The sequence below is a fragment of the Octopus sinensis genome, linkage group LG16 (assembly GCF_006345805.1).
Source record: "Octopus sinensis linkage group LG16, ASM634580v1, whole genome shotgun sequence".
In the NCBI taxonomy this organism is placed as follows: domain Eukaryota; kingdom Metazoa; phylum Mollusca; class Cephalopoda; order Octopoda; family Octopodidae; genus Octopus; species Octopus sinensis.
Window position 1 is genome coordinate 34,052,955 of NC_043012.1, and position 19,183 is coordinate 34,072,137.

The window sequence follows — 19,183 nt, forward strand, 5'->3', positions numbered from 1 at the left end:
TCGACTTTGCCTTTCATCTTTCCAGGATTGATAAAATAACTACCACTTGAGCACTGAGGTCGATATAATTGACTTACCCACTTCCCACAAAATTGCTGGCCTTGTACCAAAATTTGAAATCGTTATTGTTATTATTTAGGCAGCAAACTGGTAAAATTGTTAACATGATGGGAAAATTCCTTAGTATTTCATCTGTCTTCGTGTTCTGAGTTCAAATGCCACCAAGGTCACCTTTGCATATCATCCTTTCAGGATGATAAAATAAATACCAGTTGAGCACTGGAAGGTAATTGATTAGTTTGCTCCCCTCAAAATTTCTGGCCTTGTGCCTGGAGTAGAAAGTATTATTCTTATTTCTAAAGACAGTGGATTGACAAAATACTCTTTATGTTCTGAGTTCAAATCTCAGTAAGGTTAATTTTGCTTTTCTTCCTTCTGAAGTTAATAAAGTACCAGTCATGTGCTGGGTTCAATATAATCAACTGACACCCTATCCCCCACCATTTCAGGCCTTATACCTATGTTAATACCTTGTGTTATTTGTTACATCCCTATATATGTAGAAAATAGGGTGGGGATAAGTTTCATTTAATTATAGGGATTTTAATTAACTGTAGTCCCTCCTGTCTGAAATGTGTAGCCGTATGACTATATTGGAAAGTGGTGGTCGTGGTGGAGTGACGGAAGCAGGAGAGCGTCAGTTGTTTAGTTGTGACACTTTGTTCAAATCCTGCTGAAGTCAAACTTTTCATCCTTCCAGAGTTGATAAACTACCTGTCATATACTGGGGATCAATATTGTCACTTCTGCCTTTAACCCCAAGATTTCAGACTGTGTGTCTATGTAAGAGATTATTATTAAGGGCAGTGGATTGGGCAAATCACGAGAGCACCAACTAAAATATCCTGGAATATTACAACTGTTGATATTCTGAGTTCCACAGGGTTCGTTTAATATTCCTCTGAAGCTGCCAAGATGCAAAGGAAACTGTACAGAAATATTCCTGTTCTCTTCGTTGTTGTTGTTCCATTCCTATATTTTTATATCAGACACATTGTATAAATATCTCTGGAAACAAAATCGCAAAAGTCTAAAAACTATATTTTTTCGTTTGTTATTCTTTGTTGAAATTCTATTTTGGTTGTTTCTGATTCTCTCTTTGACATGAAATTCTTATTCCAGCTGTATTATTTTTCAAGATAAATTGCTATTTTTACTCTTTAGCATTTAAACTGGCCCCTATATCCAGCCAAAATATTCTGTTTGTTTTATGTTGAAACTGGCCCCTCACACCAACCCTACAATATCATTGTAACAATTAAGTTACCCCATCAAAATCTCAAGACTACAAGATAAGGCACGATTCATTCAAAATGAATCATCATCATTTAACGTCCGTTTTCCATGCTAGCATGGGTTGGACGGTTCAACCGGGGTCTGGGAAGCCAGGAGGCTGCACCAGGCTCCAGTCTGATCTGGCAGAGTTTCTACAGCTGGATGCCCTTCCTAACGCCAACCACTCCATAAGTGTAGTGGGTGCTTTTTACATGCCACCAGCACAGGTGCCAGGGGAGGCTGACAACAACCACGATCGGTTGGTGCCTTTTACGTGCCACCAGCATGGAATATTGCCACAGAACAATCTGAATGCTAAAGAGTTAAGATTTCTAATTTATATTCAGCATCCAATAATTGATTGTAAGACAAAAGTTCAATGTTGTTTCTCAGTAGAACTGCAATTTGTCCAGGGCCAAGATATTTCATTCTTAAATAGCTCACCTGTAATATACTTATCATGAGGTAGCACTGTAAACTTGAGTGATTTGTTAACTCACTTTTAGTAGAAAACAGAGAGGGGTGAAATTAGAAATATTAAATTTCTAAATATCTCAGAGAGATATGAGCAGTGGTGGAGCGATAGAGCGGTTGTATACTGTCATCTTAACGTGACAGTTCCGTAAAGGGGATCACACCACCGCTATTTAGCCCCAGGAAGCATCGACGCTTCCTGTCGGCCTTGACACATTTCCTGTGTCCTTATATTAGCGAAGGGGAGACAAGCACCCCCACTAGCGAGGGCCTGCACCTAGAGACATGCTGGTTTCTGAGTCTTGCTCGTCATCAGTCTAGGGTAGCCAGTCCTGCTAGTTGAGATGTTTGCCAAGCCTCTGCAAATATATATATTTTCAGTGAAATCTATTCACTGATCACCAAAATTAGAAATATAAAATTTCTAAGTGTCTCATGAATCTGATCAAGCTATACCAGCTGAAGATGAAATTTCTAGAGGTGTGCAGGTCTAACATTGTGGATTTGGGAACTGACTACTACAAACATGGTCATCCGATTTTGTTGAAAAAGTAGCCAAATTTCCCTCACATAAAAACTGTAAAAACACAGTGGAAAACGTAGTTTTAAATACCCTTAAACAGATGAACTAGTCATGGCTGGAACGTCTTTGCTGAATCCTTGAATATGAAAAGACTACAAATTCTTACAAGGTTTTACACAAAGTAACCGCTTCTACAGAACTTATGGTAACCTTCTGTAGTTCCTGAACCTAACACTCGATTTGTAGCTCTGTGGACAGGTCCATCGAGAATTAAAGGGAAACAAATCTTAGAACATTAACCCTTTTTTTACCATATTTCTGTTGAGATGCTCTGTGTTTCTTTCAATTACTTTAAATATAACAAAGAATTTAGTAAAATAACTTAGTCATCATTAAGCTAGTGTTGGGAACATAAATTGTGACTATGGTTTCATGGAAGATTTTAATTCAAAACTTATGAAAACAAGACATTTTACCACAGAGCCAGAGCCGGTTTCAGCTGGGTGAGTATCAAAAGGGTTAACTGTAAATCTGTTTTATCAACATTGATATAATTAATGATTAATGCAATTTACTTTCATTATATCATAATTGTATTAATGTCCACTTTTCCATGATTGCATGAATTAGAGTTTACAGAGGCCATAAAATCTACAGCCAGACCTGTTGCCAATCCTCACCTGTTTCCAAGCAAGGTAATATTTCCCCATGGCCAAAAGTCTTTTCACAAAATCTTGCAAATGAATGAAACTGCTTGTATGATGACGACACTCGTTTACAACTATCAGACAATGTCAAAATAAGACTCGCACACACACACACAAGATGGTATAAATGACAAGGGAACAAGAAATTATGTAATGAACTTCATTAGCTTATAGCAGAAACAGCTGTAGGCTAATTAAAGTTCATTACATAAATTTCCTGTTACCTTGCTATTTATATAAACCTCTTACTGTGTTTTGCACTCACACTTTTCTCTGAAGCATGTTTATTGAGTAACACCAGGTTATTAGTATCAATGTTATACATATATATGACAATTTGTTAGCAAATCCACTCATAAGGCTTCAATCGGCCCAGAGATACAGTAGAAGACACTTGCCCAATGTACTACAAGTGGGGTTGAACCCAAAATCACGTCAGGAAGCAAGCTTCACAGCCACGTCTGCACCTATTTTATACACATAAGTACACCTATACACATGAATGTCTACATTGGTTCATTTACATAGCACCACTAAACAACCTATAAATATCAGAGGCAGGGGCAACAAGGTGGGGGTGGGAATGGCCTTATCAATGGAAGGAAGAAAAAGAAATGCTGTGATTGTTTAGCCCAAGGCCAGCACTGATCCAGGTGACCTGTCAACAATGAAGAGATTCAATGAGGCCAAAATGACAGAATATTGAATACGAAAAATATATAATTAGCCCAAAGGGAAGCAACTCAAATGGGCCAGGGACATCAACTTGTACAAGTAATGTACTGAATGTTGTATGCAATGGATTTTGAAGTTAAATTTCCGATTGGAGAAACAGGATAAAGACCTAGCGGCAATTGTTAATGACTTGGAAAGACAATGAGTTATAAATTCTGAAAATCAAAAATATATCACTCCAAGTAAGTTTACAAGGGAAGGACACAGGCAAGGGGGAACAACTATGGACATGTTTCAGTCTATTAGACTTCATCCGTTGATCAGTTGAAAAAAAAATTTTCCCTTAGATCCTTTTGATTTTTAATTATGCAATGTATACCAGTCATAAATAGTTCTGAAATCATAAAAACATGATTTTAACCCCTTAGCATTCAAATTACTTTGTCAAATATAATGTTTATTTATTCACATGGTTTTGAATTAATCGTACATTAAAACATTAATTTGAGGCTTTGATAATGTGATTATGTATTTCCTGAATAACATTGTAGGATATGTGTGAGAGGCTGGATCTTACCTTTCTGAATGTAAAACAGGATATTTGGGCCAAATGTGGCCTGTTTAAATACTAAAGGGTTAAATAGTGTAACACGAAACAAAAACACAACAACCGAATATCATCCATTTGTTTGAATGTTTTACTTTTTTATTCCATCAGAATATGAAACCAGCAGAACTTTTTTTTTTATAATCTGTTGATTTTTTTTTCCTTCAAAATTACAATGAATCCATGAATATTTACATATGGACAATTTATAAAATGTAAAAAAAAAAGGAACAAGTGGATAGGTCAGCCAGACAATGAACTTGTTAACATAAAGAAATATTGCTCTGTTTGGATTTTAAATAAGTATAAAAGACATTAAAATAATAGAGTTAACCACAGTTAATTGGGGTGGGGGGAGATCTCATTTAAAGCTTATGGAAAGCACCTCCCAGCCCCTTAAAAAAATATAGAATTTAATAAGAAATTATTACAAACAAGAACACTTATTTCTAAAAGGGTCATAAACTTAACACATGAGACTGATGGTCATCCCCACCTCAACATCAACTAAATATTTTATTCTTCCTCCCTATGAAGGGTGTGACTAGCAGACTTTTTGTTCATAATAGACTGAAGCATTGTAAGTAGTAGTAAAGGGCCAAAAATTGGCAGAGTCATTAGGGCACCAAACAGAATGCCTTTGAATAATAATAATAATAATAATTATTATCATTATTATTATTATTTCAGATTCAGGCACAAGGCCAGTGATTTTGAGGGAAGGGGTTTCATTCATACTATCACCCTTAGTACTTTATGATTGGTACTTTACTTTGTCAATCCTGAAAGGATGAAAGGCAAAGTTGACCATGGCAGGATTTGAACTTAGAATATAAAGAATTAGAAGAAATATTTGCAAGGCATTCCCCCCTCCCCATATGCTCTAACAGTTCTGCCAACATAGCACTTAATAATAATAATGGTTTCTAATTAAGGTAGAAGACCAGTAATATTGAGGGAAGGGGAGTAAGTCAATGCCATCAATCCACCCTCCCACCCGTCCCCAGTACTTGACTGGTACTTTATTTTATCAACCTTGAAAGGTTTTGAAAGGCAAAGTTGACCCAAGCTGGAAATGAATCCAGAATGTAAAGAACTGAAAGAAATATCACAAGGTCGTTTTTACAATGTTGTAGCAATTCTAGGATTCTGTGATGCTCATGAGGTTTCTAAGAGCATCAGTAACAAAAGGGAAAGGGTTCCAATTTGGAACCATTTAAAGTAAAAAGAAAACAAAATAAATTCATTCTGTTGAAACAATTTCGTTTCAGAAAAAAATAAAAGAGGAGAAAATCAATTTAGTGCCAAGTGGACAGGTAGATGGGAGGATTTTACATTTAATTTAAGATAACGAAGTTGAAAAATCAATCTTTCCATTTCATTAAAATTTCTCAGAGATTTCTTCAAAGGAGGTGAGTAAAATTGAAGACTGTTGGGAAGATGCAGAAATTGAAAAAAAATCTATTGTTGTTTCCTTTAGGGATGTTACCATAGAAGATTGGCAGAGGATACCAAAAATTTGTAAAATATCGTGGGTAGAGTTGACTGAAGTGGAGTAAATTCCATTGCAAATCTGTGGATGACGAGCCAAGTTGAGCCCAGAAGATTTTTCAGTGAAAGTGGAGGACAGAGAAATACTGTCGGGTATATTTGTTCCATTGTTCCACTGTCTCTGTCATCTCTATCACCAACCTCTTATAGAGAATGTCTTTTGATTTACACATCATAAAGGAAGAATTAATATAGACGAAATATGAAAAAATATAAATAATAAACTTTAATAATGTCAGTAGTGTTGGCTTAAAAGAAATAGAGAGGAGCGGGGGTGAGTTTGAGAAAAGTAAACTGAATATTTAATAAGGAATACTTCTGAGGAGGCACAAAGTCAATTATTGTACCTAGAGGATATATCTATGTGTAGGCACACAAACACACACACACATATATATATATATATATATATATGTATGTACACACACACAAACAACTCAATAAATCCCAATACATAACTGGTATTGTATCAAGCCACAGAAGGGGTGAGTGAAAGGAAAACCGATTCCCTTGCCTTCCTCCAGCAGAATCTAAGAAGGGACAAAACTAAAGAATGCAAGACATTCCAATTCCAGTTCAGTGACCAATCCATCATTGAACCTTGGCACCACTATTTACTCACCCCCACACACACCCATGCACTCAATAATGGTCTTTGGAAGATCGTACTGTTTAAATGCTAGCAAGCAGGAAAAAAAAATCTTTGTAGTTGTTTTGGGGGGGTGAGGTGGAGATTTGAGAAGTGGGGTGGACAAATAAAGAAAAGGTATGGAGGCTGTTTTGTTTTTATTGGTGTCTAATGTGCAACAACATTAACAATGAAACAATCCATCCAAGCTCGCTGATCACAGTAGCCCATGTTTATTTCATACATGCACACACACACACACACACACATACACACACACACACACAGCAGCAGCAGCAGTGGTCAAAGTCAGTCATCCTAAAGAGGTAGTATGTTTAACTTCATAAAAAATTCAGTTCTAGCATCCTCTTTTCAAGTGACAGTAATACATACATACAATTATTTATATATATATATATATATATGTATGTATGTATATATATATATATACATACACACAGGTACACATGTATGTATGTGTTGAACAAACTGCTAAGATCCCAGAGGAAGCAGGTTTGACCACAATGGAGATATTGAATTTGTGTTTTGTTTTTTTGTTTTTTTAATTTTCTTTACAGTAATATAAAAAGAATAAACCAGTAAGGTTTGATGTGGCTGGCCAAAAATATCAAATGATGATGATGGTGTTGAAGATGATGATGATGTTGATGGTGATGATGACAACGACAATGTTAGATGAGCTGGTGTGTTTGTAAGTTAGACAAGAGTAACAGTTGTCAATGAGGATTAGACACAGAGCGATTGAGGCAAACAATGCGCATCAGAAACAAGATGGAGATGAAGCTGAACAAAACTGATCCCAGATAAATTTGAGGGGAACCAAAAAAAAAAAAGTGGGGTCAACAGAGATGATAAGACAGAAATGGATTGAAAATGACATTAAATGTTGACAAAATGTCGGCTACAAATTATACATACATACACATATGTATATATACAAATATATATTACACACACACACCACACATGCATATATGTGTAAATTAGATGGAGTTTTAGGAGATGTTTAGAAAAGGCTAAGCTGGAAATGACATGAGTTGTTAATGAGGGTGAAGTGAGCAGGTGAGTTGCCAGCAATAATGAGATAGAATTTAGCAAGTTGCCAATAAAGTTTACAAGAGATGAAGTGATGGCTAGCAGGAGGGAGGTTCTCATTTCACTCGTTTCTGCTGTCGACTGCGATAAATGTCATGAAGTGGGGGTTCCAACATCTCAGAATTTTCTTCATCGCTTTCTTCCCCAACCTCTGTGGTTATTTCTGCTTTGCGTTTCCTCACACCTGTAGCAATCTCTATTGATATTAAGGTTCCAGGGTCAATCTTGGAAGATTCCATTCCATTTTCTATAACAACAGGTTCTGCAAAGATAAACATAAAAAATTTTTTTAATATAAAAATAAAAAGGCAAAGGAAGCAAAGTAGCCAAAACCAGAGGCACATGAAAAGCTCCTTTCAAGTGTTGGGCCTCATGGAGGCAATGACAAATGACCGAGACCTTTGGCATTATGTCAGGCTTGAGAAGAAGACCCACCAAGTCCAGTAAAACCGCAGTCATGGCAGACACTGGCATCATGCAGATGGCACCTGTGCCAGTGGTACATAAAAGCACCCATTACATTCTCAGAGTGGTTGGCACTAGGGAAGGCATCCAGCTGTGGAAACATGCCAAGTCAGACTGGAGTCTGGTGCAGCCTCCCAGCTGGCCAACCTGGTCAAACTGGATTTGTATAAAGGACACACACACAGACAGACATTTTGCCGTTTATATATAGAGGGATTGAAGAGGGGCACAGGAGGATGAAGAAAACACTGACCGATGGAACTAAATGTCAAAGGTGATAAATTCCACCGATTGACCACTGATTTATTGAGTGGACTGTAGCCATGCTGTGGCATTATCATCATATTTGCCTTCTCAGGCTTACTTATAAAAACGAAATATTTTAAACCACTCAACCAAGAATTTGGATGGGAGCTGAATCTTGCTAATTAATAATTAATGAAATACAATAATTACAGTCTAACAATGCAACAGAATAAAATGTAGAAATAATTTAATAAGAAACAAATAAAGCAAAAAAGATAAAGAAATATAAAAATGAAGAATTATAATGGAACTTACCGTCAGGTAAAGTGACATTTGTGATGTGTTTGATAAACTGATCTATCATAACAAAGGGACCCTGAAATATAGAAACATTTATAGATTTATATATGAAATATATATATATACTGTGTTTTAATATTTTGCTTAGGTGCTGTGATATTGATAACCTGGTGTAGAACTCAATATACAAAGTGATAGTCAAGTGCAGTTTGGTAATAAGAAAAGAGATGACAAAGGAATAAACAATCCTTTTATGAACTTCATTAGCTTACAGTTGTTTCTGCTATGAGATGTGGTGGACTCATAGCTGAGTGCCTGAGTTACACCTTACAGTTTCAGACATAAGCAAGTGAAGTTCATAAAATGATTGTTCATTCCTTTGCCGTACCTTTACTCATATGCACTGAAAATTTCCTGGTTTTAAAGGTATCATGAAAGGCCTCTGGAGACCCAACGTTCTGAGTTCTTTTGCAGGGCTGAGAAAAACTGGACCGTTGCAATAAGTGTACAAATCTGAGAGGGGAATATGTTGAATAAAATCATAATTAACTGATCCTCCTGTACTTTCTTTTACCCAAAGCCAGGAAGTTTTCAACACCCCCTCATATATATATATATATATATATATATATATATATTATATACACATATATACATACTGAAATAGAGTTATAAGAATTGACATGTGAGAGAGACAGAAAGACATAAAACATGAATGTGAAGGAGGAGAGATACAGTTTGTAGACAGAGACCCCTTAGGTTAAGAAGTTCACTTTGTAATATAACAGAATCGGGGTTTAATTCCAGATTACATATCCTCTACTATCATTTTGGCTCAACCCAAATCATTTAAGTGAATTGGTCAACAATAACTGAACGCATGTCTACAGCAGGTCCTACACGGCTTGGGAAGCAGGAGGGACCACTTGTCTTTAATTTATTTTATCAAACTCAGAAGGATGAAAAAAGTAAGGTTTCCTTTTGTCGGATGTGGACTTATAATGTAAAGAGGCCAAGTCGGATATTACAAGGAACTTTGTCTTTTGCTTTTTCTGATTCTGTCAATCCACTGGTTTCAAATTTTGGCACAAGGCCAGCAAGTCAGGGGAGGAGGCTAGTTGATTACATACATACATATATATATATATATATATATATATATATATGCATGCAAGTATGTATGCATACATATATACGTATATTACATACAATACCTCATTAATTATATAACAGCACTGCTTGACACAGTCTATCTTTGGTATGGTAAAAACAAAACATTGCACATACCAAACTACCTAAAGTACACGAAATGGTAAAGTGTAATGAAAGCATTCATTAAAATAATAGTAAATAATTTCTTCATTTGCTATAAGGGGATAATGACAGCTGCAGCAGCAGCATCACTGCCGTCATCGTCGTCATCAGAGTAATCTTATGTTGGCCTTCATTGACAATAATCTTAGTTGTTTTCTATTGCAAGTGGAGTAAAAGTTGACGACTATTGAGGTTAGAGACTCGGTGAATATATATCGTTAAGAACGTCACAAGAACAAATAAGATCAGCAACTTACATGGAAACAATTTGGTGGCGGTAACAAGGTAAGGAGGTGTGCAGCCGCTGGTGGGGGAGGGAAAACTCCACCTGGCATGGGATGAGCACCTGAAGCTGAAGAACAAAGAGAACAGTTCAAAAGTCAACAGAAAGCAGCAGGATTCTTATTGTTGCTTTTTGGTTTGATATATATTTTTTTCTTAATTTTTTTTGACAGACATCTGCCAACAACCATCTGACACAGTTAAGCAAAATAGTATGGAGGTTCGTTACAGTGATTTATAAGTTCACTGGAGTAATTAGATGCTGTTCCTACAGCCAAAAATTAAACCACAGTTTAACCCTTTAACATTTTTATGCTTATTCATTCATATTATTGCCAGAGCGGCTAACTTTGCCAGAGCAGCTAACTTGCCAGAGCAGCTAACTGGGTTCCGTGCCGGTGGCATGTAGGAGGCACCATTCGTGCGGGATTGTTACCAGCATCACCTTACTGGCAACTGTGCCATTGGCATGTACAAAAAAAAAAATTCAACGTTGCCAGTACCGCCTGACTGGTCCCTGTGCCGGTGGCACGTAAAAGCACCCACTACACTCTCGGAGTGGTTGGCATTAGGAAGGGCATCCAGCTGTAGCAACTCTGCCAGATCAAGACTGGAGCCTGGTGCAGCCATCTGGTTCGCCAGCCCTCAGTCAAACCGTCCAACCCATGCTAGCATGGAAAGCGGACGTTAAACGATGATGATGATGATGATGATATTGAATTGATCAAGCATTATTTCAAAGCTTCAAGATTTTGATGATGTGATTGCTTAATTTTAGAATATCATTGCAGGGTAAGTGTAATTTTAGAATATCATTGCTGGCCAGTTTGAGCATAAAACAAGCAGAGAATATTTTGGCCAGATATGGCCAGTTTAAATGCTAAAGGGTTAATAGAAGTGGAACCTATTGTTGCTGTTGTACGGCCAAGAAGCCTAAACTAAATTAGGTCCACGGCTCAAAGTTAGGTCATAATTTGAACTCAAGACCAACAATGTGTTCAGTAGTCTATCATTTCACTCACACCCTTTCTCAGTGCCTCGGTGATATATCTCTTCAATTTGAGTTCACTTGGTAATACAAAAACAATAATAAAAATAAATGAAGGAGCTTAACCAATTTTTCACATCACATAAATAAGAACACATTTGATAATATAGTCTTAGATACACTTATGTGTGAAAACAAAAAAGAAAAATTTCAAGTTCTGGAATAGATCCTTATATATACTCAAATGAGAACTGACCTGGGGTTGAGCAGCAACAACCAAGAGACAATCATTAAAACAAAACAATTTTGTGGATTTCAATGAAGACTCATGCAAAGAAAAGGGGGAAAAAAAGGGCAATTTTCAAAGAAGGAATTTCAATTTCCCTAATCAACTTACGAGGTAAAAGTCGAGGTTTATAAGGCAGCATTTGTTCAAGGTCAGGTTTGGGGTATTCTGGTCTCTTTCTGTTATCTTCTTCATCATTCCAGTTCCGAGGAATACATTCACCAGTTGAAGGGACTTGAGCTACGTGCATTGAAGAAAAGTTCTACAAAACAAAGAGGTATATACATAATAATGATGATGATGACGATGATGATGATGATATACCTATTTCTTTACTACCCACAAGGGGCTAAACACAGAGAGGACAAACAAGGACAGACAAACGGATTAAGCCAATTACATCAACCCCAGTGTGTAACTGGTACTTATTTAATCGACCCCCGAAAGGATAAAAGGCAAAATCAACCTCGGCGGAATTTGAACTCAGAACGTAGCAGCAGACGAAATACTGATAAGCATTTCGCCCGGCGTGCTAACGTTTCTGCCAGCTCACTGCCTTTTGATGATGATGATATATATCATCATCATCATCATCATTTAACATCCGTTTTCCATGCTGGCATGGGTTGGACAGCTTGACAGGAACTAGCGAGGCCTGGGGTTGCACCAGGTTCCACAGTCTGTTTTGACTTGGTTTCTATGGCTGGATGCCCTTCCTAATGCCAACAACTTTACAGAGTGCACCAGGGACTTTTTATGTAACACCATCACAAGCACTTTTTATGTAGTACCTTGGTTTTAGACAGACACACACACACAATAGCAAAAAATGCCTGAAAAGAAGAGAAAAGGGCTGACACAGAAATTTCTCTCCATATTTAAATATAAAAATTAATTACAAAATCAATTATTGATGTGTAAATGCTTGATGAATGGAAGAAAGGAAGATGTTAGCATATAATTAATAATATACAATTAATTAACAGAGGCATCAAGGTTTCTAATTCTTCAAAAGAAATGAGGGTTTATGTCTACAAAATGAACTTAATTCCAGGATCTCTATGGCGTATACTCCATAAACTATGGAGTATATTCTACACAACTTCCTTCATTTTTAATGCTATACGAGCACATTTGAGGTAAGCTGGTGGATCAGAAATAATCCGTCTACATATAAGAAAGTGAGCAGAAACTAGGGTGAGGAGGAGGAGGCGGTGCCAGTGATGGTGGTTGTGGTGGTGGTGAGGGTGCTGATGGTGATATTGGTTAGTGTGGTTTTCATTAAGTGGTGGTGTTGGTGGTGATGTGATGATAATGAAGATGATGATGATGAGCGACAAAAGTTTAAAAACTGACACTTACTCTGTAACCCAAAGCCTTCAACTCCATCTGTGAACAAGGGTAGAGATCCATGTATTTGTAGCGATCAATCAACAGGGCCGTTTCTTTCCCTTCAAATTCTTGGAGCTGAAATCATAACCACATTAACACAGCGTCAACAGGGTTCCTATTGAAACATTTCCAAAGCTCACACACACACATACACACACTTAACGAGTCTCTTCTACAACAGGTATTCTGCTGTGAAACATCAATTCAATTGGATGGTTTGATCAAAATAATATTCATAGAAGAAAGAAGGTTCACAAGAATCTCAAACACAAGAATTTTTGATGACACAAAGAAGTTTACAACTTGACACTGATAAATACCTGATTTGTAGCTGCGGCTCTTCTCTTTTCTACTTTTAAAATACTTGATAAATCTCCAACTTCAGACTCAAAAGAAAGAAATCGACTCCAGATTTCACTGTTGATAAAAGAAAAATAATAATAAAAATATTTAAATAAATGCTTGAAATACATTACATTACCCCCAGGGGCAGAGAGTTGAGTTAAAGAATATCAGACCAAATATCTTATGGTTTTTAGTTTCAGTTGTGAGTTTCAAATGCAACAAGAAGAAATTTGTCTTCTTTTATTCCAAAGTTCAAAAAAAAATTTTTTTTAATAAAAAAACATACATGAAACATGGTCACCACACACAAGTGGATTGTCAAAGACAATAGTAACTCTGAATAAGAACTGACAGAGAGTAGGAGGAGCTGTTTAACCCAGCTGCAATGATAATGCTATAATATACACTAAGTCCACATGGTAAAACAGCAACAAAGTTGGCCATTGATCTGTACTGTGAACTGTGATGAGTGGTAAGACCTAGCCAACCCATGTCTGCATAGAAAAATAAACATAAAATGATGAAGATTTCTATGATGATGATGATGATGGGGAGGTGGGGGCTTAGGGAATAAATTACTGAGAGAAATTACTCAGGGATGGTATATGCATGAAACACAATAGTCAAGTTAATTGTTTACTACCATAATGAGTTCTCACAGCACTGCATTCAAATTTTGGCACAAGGCCAGCAATTTCGGAGAGAGTTTTAAGTTGATTACCTCAACCGTAGTGTTCATCTGGTACTTATCAACCCCAAAAGGAGGCAAGACAGAGTCAACCTCAGCAGAATCTGAACTCAGAACATCAAGACGGACAAAATGCTGCTAGACATTTTGCCCAGTGTGCTAACGATTCTGCCATCTCACCAAAACTAATTATGGTAACTTAAATTATTAATATAATATTAGAATCAAATAACAACACTTCCCTGTGTAACAATTGACATTCCAGTTAGCCATGCTGAGAAAGACAAGAACATAATTCAACCAAAACCAATCACCTTCATCATTATCATCATCATCATCGCTTTACATCTGCTTTCCATGCTAGCATGGGTTGGACGATTTTGACTGAGGTCTGGCGAACCAGATGGCTGCACCAAGCTCCAGTCTTGATCTGGCAGAGTTTCTACAGCTGGATGCCCTATGTTCACTAAAACTGTAAACTTCAACATATTTGGTTCTATATCACACATTCCTGGTTTCAAATCTTACCAAGATTGATTCTTCATTCTACAATCTACCTCTCATTCTTCCTAAATTATCATTTTTCACTTGACGAGACACAACACACCTGTTCACACTGGTAAACACACACACACACACAGAGGGTTTTTTTGGTTGCTATGTCACATGACAAACAAGCACAACAGACAGCCATGCAAACTGTGTTAGAATCGACTTGCCTGACTTATGTCAGCACAGAAAAGGAAAACAAATAAGTGATAATAGTGTGTGTGTGTACATGCACACACATGTATGCATGGTGTGTGTATAGAGGGAGAGAGAAGGTCAGAAAGTATTACCTAGATCTTTCTGGAGGGATCTGACCGGAAGACAAAACTCTTTCGTACAGCACTCGAGTATTGTTATCCTCTGTGAATAAAAAATAATAATAAAAGAAATAGAAATTACAAAAAACTCTGGAAACGAGGCATACATTAAACACACACATACATATATATCCCCATATACATATGTATATATGTACACATACACACACAGATACATACATATATATATATATATATTAATTTACGAAGGTGTCATTAATTCTATTATTATCCAATATAACTATTTTTAAAATGATAATAACAGAATCAATGACACAGGTGATAGCAGGCCAAAAAATAGCATTAAATAGCCGAGGGATTAAAATTAATCAAAGGACATACTAAGTATGTCTACCTGCTTGAAATAACAGTCAAAACCCTTATTAAATCGCCAAAAAATGGTAAAATAAAACCTTAGCTTCTTAGCTAAGGTTTTTTACCAGTGCAGAAACCAGTCCACGTGAGTCCAAATACTTAAATGTATGTTAGTAGATTTTCTTAACCTGATTTTGCCTTCGTTTGATTTCTGTAGTTTTCACCAGTGTATTTTTGGCGATTTAATAAGGGTTTTGACTGTTGTTTCAAGCAGGTAGACATACTTAGTATGTCCTTTGATTAATTATATATATATATATATATATATATATATATATATATTAGAAAAGAAATTCCAGATATAAAGAACAAAACCTGGAACTGAAGGGTTTCAAAATTAATTTAGCAAAGACTAAAAGAGGGAAGAAGACAGGATATCCTGCAAGAAAATGGCCTTGCTTGACACGTAGAAAAAGAGTAGGTAGAAATTCTGTATGATTATCAGATCAATGAAAAATTACAAATATTAAACTAAAAATTATAATTGATCAGATTGATCATGGATCAGATTTTCAGATGGAATGCAGCAGCAGAAATTTATTTATGTTTACTATTCAGAGCCACAACCTCCTCTGGTAATCCGTTGTACTTCCACTATATGTGTTTGTATGTGGGTGTGTATAACATATTTGCTTGCATTTATTTTTTATTTTTAAATGTATAAAAAAAAATTGCCCTGCATCTAACGTGGCCATATTACAGATGTTGTAGGATAGGGAACTGTATAAACATAACTCCACTAGATACAATAACTATTACTGATAATAGAATATTGAAAACCAGCCAAGATATCACAGCCTGTCAGCACAAACTTATGAAAAATTGCTTATAGTATTTTGGCAGTTATGTGGAAAGGTCACATCACCCCATCTATACCTCCTTCCCTGGGCATACATAACCCACACATGCGTCTTTTATTATTTAATGACTGTGTTACCTTCAAGAAATATTTTTCTAATTATCTAAATGAAATTTCTCCTAAAAAGGTGAAAGAATTGTTAAATTTTCCTCTGCTTATCAGCCATTTCACAATGAGGGAATGGCAACAGAACCATGGCAGTGGTGCACCTTTCTGGCAGCTGATTGCTGCATCACAAAGCATCACAGCCAGAAATACGAGTTTTACATCTTGTATAGAAATTCTCATGACCAAAATATAAACAACTATTCAGCTGAACTGAAAGAAGATTCTGTTGAAATACGGTACTTGTATAATGTAGTTTATTAAAGACAAACTTATGGTTTCATGCATCATTCCAGTATATCATCATCATCATTTCCATAATAGTATGGGTTGGACGATTTAACTGAGGTCTGGCAAACCAGACTCCAATCTGATCTGGCAGAGTTTCTAAAGCTGGATACCCTTCCTAATGCCAACCACTCCGAGAGTATAGTGGGTGCTTTTATGTGCCACTGGCACGAAAGCCAGTTTGGTGGTACTGGCAATGGCCACACCCAAATGGTGCTTTTTATGTGCCACCTGCACAGGAGCCAATCCAGCGGCACTGGCAACGACCTTGTTTGAATGTTTCATGTGCCACCAGTGCAAGTGCTCACAGAAATCATACATTTTCTTCTACTGTGGCTTTGGTTAATTGCAAGCTGATTGGTTGGTATTGAGGGCACATTACCTAATCTAAGTGTAGTCTGAACCTAGTTACTAAAACTGTAAGGTTTCAATTCTAGACTTTGTTACACACTAAAACTATTTTAGAATATCTTTCAATAGCTGTAAAATGAAACATACCAAATTTTTTTTTCTCTACAAAATATACTTGTAAAATAGGGTTCCCCTCTAATGCTGCTATGTGTTTTATGTCAGCAAATACAGTATGTGAGTGTGTGTGTGTGTGTACAATGTAAGAGATATTATTGAAATACAATGAGAGACAATAAAAATGTGAATTGCAATGTGCTACAATGAAAGTATTTACCGTTTAAATGTGACATAAAATCAACATAGCCAAGAACATAATCTGGGATTTCTCCATATTTCTTCAAGCCTAGTTCAAATATTCTCAGAGCCACAGTTTTTTCCTATAAATAAATATTATCTTACAAATTACACAGAACTGTAACAAACATGTTTCATAAAAGATTAAAAATTAAAACTGACAACAAACTAGGTAATATAACTTATGAATAGAATTCAGGAGACAGAGGCTGTACAGAAGCTTGTTGTACGTGTGAGAGCGGGGTATGTATGTGCATGTATTTGTGTCTATGTGTATGTGTTTGGGTTTGTTCTTGTGAGTGAGTGTGTGTGTGTGTGTGCATGTATTCATGTGCATATGTGTCATAAGGAATGGCTGATAAATCGATGACTCAAACAAAAATACCATTATTCTAGATACACTGCAATGAATTAAATCCATTATAGCTGGATAAAAGTCAAATATTTTTATTGAGGCTTTTCATAATCTAACAGTGAAGGTGTACAACCTGGTTGGTTCAATGCCTAGGCAAGGCAGTGCATGTGTTCGTTTTACATTGCTCCAGTCTGGTGAACTTTAATGAGTACCAGCTGAGCGTTGGTGTAGTCCTCCCTCCACCACCAGCTGTCATACTCTGGGTGCTCCTCTCAGTCAACAGTGAAAGGATTGGGAGTAGGGTCTCTATCTGCGCCCAGATACATTAGCTCCAACAATTTATGAGAGTATGGTAATGCTATTAAACTGTCCTCAATTGTCAGAGAAAGCTATGGAAGTAATTAATAAATATATTCCAGAATGTATATAAATGTAGAATTGAAATTTAGTTGAAACTGCATTTGATTTCTATTATTTTATGGTGGCCATGCTGGGGCACCTCTTCATATTGTCTTGAAGTCTTGGCTGAAGGAATTCTTCAATAATAATATTTTGCAATTTCAAGACATTAACCGCATCATAAATAGTTTTGCAATTGTTACTTTACAATTAGATGATCCCCAGATTATTTTTCAGTGACTCATCATCATCATCATCATCGTTTAACGTCCGTTTTCCATGCTAGCATGGGTTGGACGATTTTGACTGAGGGCTGGCAAACCAGATGGCTGCACCAGGCTCCAATCTTAAACTCTGCCAAATCAAGATTGGAGCCTGGTGCAGCCATCTGGTTTGCCAGTCCTCAGTCAAATCGTCTAACCCATGCTAGCATGGAAAACGGATGTTAAATGATGATGATGATTCAAACACACACACACACATTTTTTCCTTTCAAGATTCTGAGTTCAAACTTGGCTAGTAAATTAAGTATAGGAAGCAGTAGAAAATCTGGAGATACTCAGTGAAACAGAGTCTAAAACACAGGAACAGATGGAGGTCCTAGTCTATTGTTGTTTAAAAATGATTTTTAAAATATTCTGAACTGATGGAATATCAGAAAACCACTGACCTTACTACAATAATATTCCGTTAGTGCAGCCGATACATAGACATGGAAGCGAGTCCGAGTGTCATCACGAGCCATTTTAAAGACAAGGCGAGCAGCTTTAATTCCTTCTGCTCTTCGAGCAAACTTCATGTATTGAATGTAGGCCTGTTTAATACAACACAAAAATCAAGAGAGAAAAATAAAAGTTTCTGTTTTCTCGTAATTACGAAGAACACTAATTTCAACAAAAGGTCACAATAAAATTAGACATGTAACAAAGGTATGTGAAAAAAAAAAAAACAATAAAAAAATCAACATCAAAATGAAAGGGATGTGGGAATGACAATGAAAATAATTTTCTCCTTCTTCAGATATACATTATATACAATTGACAGATATTTGTCCTTATCTTGTTTGTTGTTAACACGTTTCAGCTAATATACCCTCCAGCCTTCATCAGGTGTCTTGGGGAAATTTCAAACCTGGGTTCTCATTCCTAAGGTATTTTTCAATGTTGCTGTTGTTGTTATTGTTGTTGACATCATCATCGCCGCCGCCACTGCCACCACCACCGTCATCATTCAGGTCACTGCCTGGAATCAAACTCGGGATCTTGGAGTTAATAGCCCGCACTCTTAACCACTACACCATATGCCCCAG

The 19,183-nt window shown here is 36.5% G+C and overlaps 1 protein-coding gene across 1 annotated transcript in view; it reads right to left on the bottom strand.

The window, feature by feature from the left end:
* Positions 1-7,042: 7,042 nt before the first annotated feature.
* Positions 7,043-19,183, bottom strand: part of LOC115220250 (cleavage stimulation factor subunit 3) — a 139,716-nt gene continuing 127,575 nt past the window's right edge. Inside the window, exons 13-21 of the mRNA XM_029790342.2 lie at positions 18,545-18,688; positions 17,101-17,203; positions 14,762-14,831; positions 13,210-13,306; positions 12,860-12,964; positions 11,609-11,759; positions 10,199-10,293; positions 8,643-8,703; positions 7,043-7,878 (exon numbers count right to left, since the gene is read on the bottom strand). Of these exons, the coding sequence (XP_029646202.1) occupies positions 7,673-7,878; positions 8,643-8,703; positions 10,199-10,293; positions 11,609-11,759; positions 12,860-12,964; positions 13,210-13,306; positions 14,762-14,831; positions 17,101-17,203; positions 18,545-18,688 (1,032 nt within the window). The 3' untranslated portion in view covers positions 7,043-7,672. The remainder of the gene's footprint in view (positions 7,879-8,642; positions 8,704-10,198; positions 10,294-11,608; positions 11,760-12,859; positions 12,965-13,209; positions 13,307-14,761; positions 14,832-17,100; positions 17,204-18,544; positions 18,689-19,183) is intronic.